Source organism: Mesitornis unicolor, unplaced genomic scaffold (assembly GCF_000695765.1).
Source record: "Mesitornis unicolor isolate BGI_N332 unplaced genomic scaffold, ASM69576v1 scaffold42321, whole genome shotgun sequence".
Classification (NCBI taxonomy): Eukaryota; Metazoa; Chordata; class Aves; order Mesitornithiformes; family Mesitornithidae; genus Mesitornis; species Mesitornis unicolor.
In genome coordinates, this window is record NW_010163878.1 from 15,866 (window position 1) to 25,739 (window position 9,874).

Here is a 9,874-nt window from a genome sequence, read left to right on the forward strand (position 1 = left end):
TGGGGGCTTCAAATGAGCCGGGAGGAAATAGAAATGAGGAGAGGAGGAAAGTTTGGGTGGAGGAGGAGATGTATGCTTGGCCATTGCAGCCCTGAGGTGGGAGAGGAAGGTCTTGGAAATGTGGCAGCAGAGCATGGAGGTTTATGTGGACTTGCATCCTCCTCTGGTTTGGTGTGGGCTGCAATTGTCGTGCATATCCAGATCCTGTGCATCCTACTGCTGTCACAGCTAGTGACTGATAGACCCTTAAATCACTCTCCTGCAGTAAGTGGTATTCTAGGGAAGCCTAAACATGAAAGATTTGGATTATATTGATAGCTTTGAATGGGAAAATAGGTGTCCCCGGAGGATGGGTCAAGACCATCTGCAGGCTGTGTATCCTCCACCATGGATTGCTGTACATTGAAGTGACCGCTGTTAGTGCTGCAGGATGCTCCAAGAGCAGCCCCAGCCTGGCAAACACAAGCTGAGCCCTTTACCTAATGGAGACATAGCAAATCCACAGGGAAAAACTAAAATATGCTTGCTCAGTGCTCAAAATTTCAAAGAAATGGGGAAAATCTCCACAAAAATAAGAAGTTTCCTGGGTATTTCTTATTTACTTCCATTTCTTCTAACAGCCAATGCTTATTCCTCTGGCATACAAGCGGATCTTAGGAAGCAGAAACAGCAGGTCCTGCTGCGGGGACATGCGATGGGATTTGCATCCAGCAATGCTGCCTGCAGCTGCTTGTCCAGGACAGGCGAGTCCAGCAGCTGCTGCCATGAGCTGTTTTTCTGGATCCAAAGCTGTTTTAGAAAAACACTGGTGACTCTGTATCATCATGAGGGCAGCAGACAGAGGGGGACAAGGTGATCACCCCAGGTTGGTGGGGCTGTTGCCCTGTCCAAGGATCCCACCCTCCAGTGATGCTCCAGCCTGGAGCTTCTCAAGCAATTTTGTCCTGACAAGAGCATTTCTTTTGTAACCAGCCTAGGTTAGGACTTACCCAATACCACCAGACTGTGTGTGTTGTACTTTTTTCTCTGCCAAATACTGGCTGTGTGGGGCTTTCCATTGCAATCAGACAGATTAAAGAGAACTAGAGAAGTTGTGGCTCTCACAATGGCAATAAAAAGGGAAGCCGCGGTAGCATCGTTGGCCTTGTGTGCAGCATTTCCTCCTATTTTCTTTCCATGAAAGCTTTAAATTCTGGAGTGTAGTCTGTGGGGTTTTTAATGCAGTTTCTCAGCCATGAAGCGATGCTGCAAGGCTTGACTCCAAATGGTTGGAAAGCAGCCAGCCAAGTAGCCAGAGCTGCTGTCGGATGTGTCTTCATTCAGGTGGTGGTTCATGTGGTGGCACAGCTTGATCCCTCTCACTGATGTGTGCCCATGTCTTTGCCCTGCCAAGTGGCTGCGAAGAAATGGCTCAGTATTAGCAGAAAGGAGCTAATGGAACATTTTCCACCTAGAGCTAGAAAAAGTATTCATAACGGTTTTTTCCCAATTATTTGGGTGATCCATTTTGAGGAGATGAACTAGCAAATCATTGCTGCTGTCTGGTGAAATTGGGTTTTTCCATCCCTGATGAATGCAGCTCTACCGTGTGCAGGGGTTTTTTTCATATAAAAGCAGCCGTTTTGATGAGAAGCAAGTGAGCATCTCCCAGATGAAACCAAAATCTGCCAGCCTCGCACGTCCTCTTACTAAGCAATTTGCTGCTCCACTGCATTTGGAAGATTGCTCTGAAGTTGCTTTTCTGGCACTGGGAGCCTGTTTGAGAATTAGTGCAAAACTAATTTTGTTACAAATCTCAAAGACATGAACAAAAGCTATTTTTAAGGCTTTGAGAAGTACTGTGCAAATCGTACCATTCTGAGAAAATATCACAGGGGTTTCTTATCCTTATTTCAGCCACCAAATTCTCCAAAACTGTGGGATTCTGGTGCAGTCGAGTGGCTGGGATCTTGCACATGCCCCATCACCAACACGCGAAGCTGTAGTCACTGTCCAGGGAGCATCATTGAGGTCCCAGCACAGTGTTTGCCTTGCTGCCTTTCTTGGGTTATTAAAGATGTTTTTGGCAGTTGTTTTTCTTTCTTAGGGATGTCATGTGCTTCCTCATGACCCAACCTCTCATAATCACGTGAACCCAAAAACTGGTGATTTGTTTAAAATAATGAAGATAAAGCTTGTAAAACAAGCAAATGTTCACAGCCAGGGCAGGATGGATGGGACCGCATCCCCTCCCGTGGTGTCCTTTGGTGCAAACCGAGGTTTGTGTCAGGTAAAGCAGGAGCGCTAGCAGTACCCTTCATCTGCTCATCCACAAGGGCCATATCCAGCCCATGTTTTTCGTGCACCTCTTGAACATTCACCACCTTCCGAGCCTGAACAAACTCAGATGTTTTAAGGGCTATGCATAGATGTAGTCCTTCCCTTCCATACACCACTGGGACTGAGCCCTCTGCAAGGCAGCCTAGCTCTTTGATGGGGACCATGGGGACCTCCCTCCTGCAGGCGCCAGGATGCTCATGGAGATCCCACACCCCAAAAAAACCCCTCTAGCCCATGGGATGGGGAATTGCACCTGCATGATTCTCTGTAATGTAAGTTGCAGCATTTGGCATGGGGAGAACAGAGGAGCTGCCACTCTCAGTTCCAAGGCTGATGGCTGACATTTATTTTTCAGTTTGTTTCAAATGCCATAATCCCCCTGAAGCTGTTCCTGGGTGTAGTTTGGCTGGGGGCTGCCATCAGCAGTGCTTAAAAGAATCAATGATAACCTTTTACTTTGCTAAGGAGTTTCTACATACTGGGGAGCAGAAGATGCTGAAAAACAAATGAAGCTTGGATTCTCCACGGGTCTTCCTGGCATTATTCCTGATATTTAAAAAACAAAACCAGTTCCCTGTTGGTTTTATTAGCCTTTCTATCCTGGTATTTAAACAGAGATGAGATTGGTATGGTCGGTATCTGCAGGTGCACGCTGCAATACTCTCAGGGGTTTCTCTGAAGGGCACAATACCCAGGGCACTGTGTCCAAAGCATCTGAGATCCTCTGAGCTGCTGGCAGGCATTTCTGCATTGTGATTGCTGGTAATGTCACCCCATAAATTAGTTCACATCAAAGAGTGAAGGGTATTTGGGTCTTGGGAATGCGGCTGGGCTGTAGGGTAGGAGCAAAGTTGCTCTGAGCTTCAAGACTGGCACTTCTTGGGGTCATCTTAAGCTACAATCATATTTCAGTATTTAATTCTCCCAGATAACCAGTGGGGTTTGAGTACTGAACTGATGAACTAAGCTGAGTCTGTGCACCTTTTACTGGGATGTCCTGAGCAGCATCGCAGAGCATCTCGGGGTGGAGAAATGTTGCGTCCCTCTGTGTCATCCTGTGCCTATCAGGGGTTTCTTCATTACTTCAGCAAGAGTGTTCATGCTTCCTCTCTTCTTGATTTCAGGCATGGAAGAAACGCTGGTTCGTCCTGCGCAGCGGTCGGATGAGTGGCGACCCCGACGTTCTGGAGTATTACAAAAATGACCACTCCAAGAAACCTTTGCGTGTCATCAACCTTAATTTCTGTGAGCAAGTGGACGCAGGCCTGACCTTCAACAAGAAGGAGCTGCAAGACAGCTACATCTTCGACATCAGGACCAATGACAGGACCTTCTACCTGGTGGCTGAGACCGAGGACGACATGAACAAGTGGGTTCGCAGCATCTGCCAGATCTGTGGCTTCAACCAGTCTGAGGAGAACACAGGTACTGTGAGAGATGTGCCCATGGCCAGGAGCATGTCCTGTTCTGTCCTCCCAGTGGGGCCCAGCTCTTCTTTCAGATCAGATCTGTGGGAGGGGGGGTGCAGCCCACCACAAAGCTGGGAGGGTCGGAAATAGCCCAGCTTTGGAGGGCTGGGAAATAGACATGTGGGAAACCTCCATGAAGCTTTCCTACCTTTGACATCTGAAGCAGAGCAGGCTTTGCCCCTGTGAGCCACCTAATTCATTTTTCCCCCCATAACTGTAGACCTTTGAGTCTCTTTTAAGAAGCTGGTGAGGTCCAGGGAATTTTTTAGCTGCAGCTTTTGTCCTCATCCATCACTGAAGTCCCCTTGAGAGTTATGGGAACCAGCAGTGAAAATCCCCCTTGTTCAGAAGTTTCGATCCCTTGGTGGGGTGGGGGAGAAGCTTTACTGGGACCATGTCCCTCCCTGCTGTGGCTGTCCCCATTGCCAACAGGATCTCATGTGAAAGGCAGATGCATCCTCCTCATCTGCATTCCCATCTCTTCCTGGGACCTGCTGCCTCCACTCCCCAGCACCACAAGGGCTCACATAAATCTTGAGTGAGATGGGATGGGGATGAGCATGGGGTGCAGCACTGTGATCGCCTGCTGGTCCCATTACACCTAATAGCATCTCTGGGCATCTTTACTTTATCTCATCCATGGTCCAGTCTCATCCAGGGGACCCTAGTCCCATGCTTTTTCTGGTCCCTCGCAGAGCAGCTGCCATCCGCGGGAGCTGAAACCCTGCCAAGAGCTTGTCAGGCAGGACAGCAAACAAAGCATCACAGCGGCGCGGATGCGATCTTCACCAGCTGACGCATGAAGCAGGACATCACCTTGGCAATGGGGGTACAAGTGGTAGAAAGGATCCTTGATAACGCCGCTGGCATGGTCTTGCAGGGAAAGGTCAGGCTAAATAAATTACATCCCGTTCCAATGTCAGCAGCGCAGTCCTCGAGGTTCAGCAAAAATGTTCAGGCCCTCTTTTTTAAAGAGCTGTTTTGTTGCAGGATTTTCCATTTTGCGTGCGTTCAGCTGGGGGAACTGTTTTTCTTCCCATTTAGTAAAATGAGCTTTCATCCCAGCATCAGTGGGATCGATACTGGACTTCAGTGAAATATAAATCTGGGTAGCAAAAGGAAAAACAATCTCCCGCATGCAAGTACATCTGTCCCAGAGGGCACGCAGGGCTCGTCAGACTGCAGCGATCCAAGCACTATTCCCTGCAGGATCATGGAGTGACATCAGCAAAAGAGGAACAAAAATCCCTATTTGTAACAAAATCACAGCTCGTTAGTGCTGTAGGGAAAAAAAAAAACCCGGCTGCCAAAGTGTGATTTTCTGAGTCAGCCGAGAAAAAGCCCACGATGGCGAATGCAGCAGATGTGTCCAGATGCTGCACAAAAGAGGGAGCATGAATTATTCAGAGCTGGTGCTTCGCTTTGGTGCTCACTGAAGCAGTGACCCTATGCTCACCTTTCCTTCACCGTCCCTGCTAAGTAATGGCGAATAAATCATCGATTTCCCAAAGTAGACAGATGCTTGTTTGAAGGACCCACAGCCCGGGGCTGGGCGGAGAGGCTGTGGGATCATTGCAGCATGATGGGTATTGGAAGTCCCGTCCATCTTAGAGTGTATAAGCCTATCACTCGTAATTCCTGATGGGTCAGCTGGAATGAGAAATAAAATAATCATAGCAATATTTGCAACTGCTGTGCTCCCTCTTCATCACCTCCTTGAAGGCATGGATTGATGAGTGGGAGAGGATGAGGAGCCTGTATAAGATTAAGACAGTTCTGGATAGAAATAGAGCTTGGGACCACTTACATTTTCTTCTCAGACTTCACCCCGCTGAGCCTCAAGCCTCTCTGTGCCTTGTTGTAGCCTCTGCCTTGGAGAATGAATGAGTCAGTTATTGGATGCACCAAAAAGAGGAGGAAAAGGTAACAGTCATGGGCAGGAATAGCTCCATGCTAATTGTAGTAATTAATTAACTAAACCTCCATCTCCCAGCAGACAGGCAGCGTGGCAGAATGAGATCAGAAACTGCCAGGGAAGCCACTGTACACATTTTTCTGGTTGTTCTCGTTTCTGAGTGTGTGACTGCTTTTTGCTGACTCAGAAGCCTTGCTAGGTCCATCCCCAGAGCTGGGCCGTTCCCAGTTGGGTTATATTCACACCCTGGCCTAGGAAGTGCTCCATCACCCACAAAGGTATTTACTACAGCTGCCTTCATGCGCTGAATTACCTCCTGCTTGAAGGGACACCCCACATCAGCTGAGCCCCAGGCACCAGCCATGGGTTTGCTTTTAACCCACCGGTGATGGCAGAAAAACTCATTAGTTTTTGAGGCAGTTTATGTAAAAGCCTGCTTCACCAACTCGCCACAACGGTAGGAAGAAGATGGGGTTTTTGTTGCTTTTTAGTGTGATTTAGTGAGCAAACAGGCAACCCAAAAGCAGCTGCACACAGTGATGCAAACTGACTGCAAACCTTCTGCACTGGTGCAGGACTGTGCTTGGGTGCTGCCCACGCTCCCAAAAGGCAAAAGATTTAAAAGGCCAAAGGAATGTACACCCTTTGATGCCTCTTTCTGCTTGCAGCCAATGGGAGAGTGTAAATTTTCTCTCGCTTGGTTTTCACATTAGTCCTTCATGTCCTGTCTAGACTGAAGGACTCAAAGGATTAAGAAACAGGCTGGAGTTTAGGGCAGTTTAATGTTGCACTACGGTTACCTGCTGGTTTAGCTGATTGCTGACTGTGTTATACATCTGGGTTCTTCGAAAGGAAGCTCGTTTTAGCCTCAGAGACCTCAAAGTCAGTGAAGTGGCAGGTACCACCATTGCTGAGGAGCAGCCACTCCACAAAGCTGCCACAGTAGCTTCATTCCCTGCTCCAACCTGAAAATAATTGAAGAGCAGCATGATTACATCTGCCAGGAAGAAGGGAAATTAGATTGACTCTAAAGTGTTTACCCAGACTGCAGCAAAGCTCCTTGTTTCTGTTAACACCTATTTACTTTGAGAGCTAATTACTATTTTTGAACAAGCAAAGCCTTGCAGGATTCCAGCTCCTCAGTGGGTCCAGGGAAGCCATCAGGGCTCAAGCAAAGTAGATTTGCTTCTGGCTCAGCCCTGCTTTTACACTGCAATTTGCACTGCTGCCACCTCAGGCAGTTTGTATACTATGGAGGGGAGACCCGCCGGGGACCCCGAGCCACGGGCTGACGGAGAAACGCAGGCGCATGGGTATTTTGAACCATCTGCATTTTCCCTGCCCTAGTGGGCAGGCAGCCAGGGCTCAGCTGTGAACTGGATTTTCTCATGTGCTTTGTTTGTTGGAGTTTAAAAAAAATACCAAATCCCACTAAACATGTCTCATGTGCCATTAACCCTTTCTGGAGCTGATGCTTTGGCCAGAACCCTGCCATGTCCCATTCCTGACACAACTTAGAGATGCAGTTATGGCAGCACATAATTTTATTTCTCAGGGCCCACCATGCATCCTTGCAGTGTGTATGTCCTTGCTGGGGTCTCACACACTGATTTTGAAGAGGTCAATACCTTCATTAACTCTGTCCCAATTTACTGTGCTACTCCCAGCACCTCCCTGCAGCTCCTCTTCCACCTCCTCCGTGGGCTTTCTTGGGGGCTTGGATTCATGGATGCTGAGCAAACAACAAGAGGCATTTAAGAGCTTATTCATGCACTGCATGAATGCCCCTATGCTAGAGGTTTAACTGAGCTATGTAAGCAGGGAAGGGAATATTTGCCTGCGAGTAAATGTCATTGCTCTGAGCTGAAGGATCCCATCGCTCAGAGAGGGTGAGTGGGGCGTGGGAAAAAGATGGCACTAGGCTCCTGCCCCAATGGCTTGTGACTGGCAGTGGTGGCCTCTCCCACCCAGCCCAGGCATGTTGTCTTCTTTTTTTTAATCTAGGATTTTATTTATCTTACTTCTCTGCCTTCTGTGAGGGGCCTCCACCAGGGCAGTCCTCAGCTCCTGCTCACTCCTTGCTCCATCTCCAAGGCTCAGTGCTGGCGTTTTGCATCGTGGTTGGGATTCATCCTCAGCAATCCAGAGGCTTTTACCATCTCACTGAATGCAAGGCAGGGCCGAGCATTAATGTTTAATGGAGATCTGAGTGACTCTCCTTCCTCCTTCAACTCAGCCGCACTCACTCCAGCAGAGTTTGCCAGATCAGCCCCCAGACACCGGTGACTTTCCACTCACATCAGTGAGATTTTCTACATCCCACATATGCAATCTCTGCTGTGGGTCTTTTTGGCTTAATGCTGCCCCAGACGCTCTACTGGTTACCCCCTTCCAGTCCATGACAGTGAATTCATTGCTTTAGTACCCACTTGACTTGCTTTGGCTGGGGGTCCCATATGGGTCACTGGTTGCTCCCCAACCTGCTGCCTACTTACCCGAGCTGCCTGCAAGTCTGTGCTATGAGCCCATACGGCTGCTCTTGCTCCATCCTCGCTTCTCCTGTAAAAATGTGCTGGTCCCAGTATCCAACCACCAATGCCGCTCTCCCCACTGGTTCTTTGCAGCCAGGTTTGCATGGGCATTTGCTGAGCAAAGGGAACTCGAGGTGGGTTGGAGGAACAACAGCACAAAGATACTCCTGAAGACTTGCTGGAATGACAGGAGCTGCCCAAAAGCTCAGTGAAGAGGTTGCAGGTACCAAGGCTAGAGTAAAACTATGTGTTTAGATGCCATATACTACCCACCTCCCTCAGACACCCATTAATCACTGGCGTTCACCAACCCTGCATTCAGGAGTGGGGCACCAGGGAGTTCAGGCAAGGTGATGGTTTCGAGGCAACCCCTGCTTTCCCACTGCTGCTGCCTCTTCCCTGGCCAGGCAGGACCAAAGCAGAGGGGATACACTAATGACCGCCACGAGGCCAGGTACTTCCTTGCTGTTGTGCCTGGCACACGCCTCCTTCCTTCCCTGCTCGTGTCCTGGATGGGTTACAAGCCCTGTGCCATGCCAGGGAGCATGCCGGGGGCTGAGGGATCGGGGCTGCGAAATGGAGGCAAGTAGGGAGATGTGGGGGTGTCCTTGCATCATTGAAAGCACCCAGGCCTTGAAGTGCTGTTTCATTATCTGCAGTCAGTGCTGCCACCTAAGGGCAGCCAAGCAGGCAGCCTCTTGAGGAGCCTTGTGCCCTCAAGCTGGGCCAGGACTTGACTCCAGCTTCAGTTGACGCAAGTCGATTGGTCTTGACTTAATCTTTAAGCTTTGGAATGGGTTGTGTTTGGATATCAGCTCACTTGGAGGCTGACTTGTCCTCCAGCATAGAGTATGACATTCTGTGACAAGCGATGAGGAAGATTATGCTTGAGTTGAGCTTGAACCATGGGGTGGATGGGGCAGATCTGTTTGGATTCTCTCCATGTATCCCATCTTCCCATATCTCATTCACCTACTTAAAGACCTAATGTCCCCTGCCCTGTTTGGGACCTGGAGGTGATCTGCATTGACTCGGCAATGTGGAGTCCCTGAGTCTTGAGCCCAACATCCTACCATAGGTGTAGGCATTTCCTCAGCATTCACTTCAATACTTTCTTCACTCACCGTCATGGAGCTCCTTCTTTCAAAATATCATGTGTCACATCTAAGCTCACTGGTTGCACATCTCAAGGGCATTTGTGTCAGTCCCATCCTTCCTTCTCTACCATGTGCTGGGTTTTCCTAAGAAGGGAAGCAGCCATGGCTGCAGATTCACTCTGGGAGGAGAAATGCAGATGTCACATCTTTTCCCCAGACCTAGCCTCGCTGGAATGGTTGGGGGAGACCTGGCGACCCCAGCTCACTTAGCACCAGGCTCATGGTTGAACTTCAGGAGCATGTGAATGCCTCCTTGCCTGAGTCCCAGTTCCTCCCTTAGTCCTCCTGCCTCTTTAAATTTATTCCAAACTTTCCTGACCCTAGTTTTCCTGCTCCACAAACAGCAAGTTATTTTAAGATCTGACACTGTTCGGCTTTTATTTCAGTGTAAACAGTACAGAGATGGTGTTGTCTTGGCACAAAGGAGCAGCTTGAGAACAGTTAAATGTCTGCTGCCTTTTTTCCTCGCCTCATTTTTCCCCT

At 48.9% G+C, this 9,874-nt stretch overlaps 1 protein-coding gene across 1 annotated transcript in view; it reads left to right on the forward strand.

The window, feature by feature from the left end:
* Positions 1–3,448: 3,448 nt before the first annotated feature.
* The window catches only part of GAB2 (GRB2-associated binding protein 2), a gene marked incomplete at its 3' end in the record, with an annotated part of 33,163 nt that continues 26,737 nt past the window's right edge, over positions 3,449–9,874 (forward strand). Inside the window, exon 1 of the mRNA XM_010194116.1 lies at positions 3,449–3,744. Within this exon, the coding sequence (XP_010192418.1) occupies positions 3,483–3,744 (262 nt within the window). The remainder of the gene's footprint in view (positions 3,745–9,874) is intronic.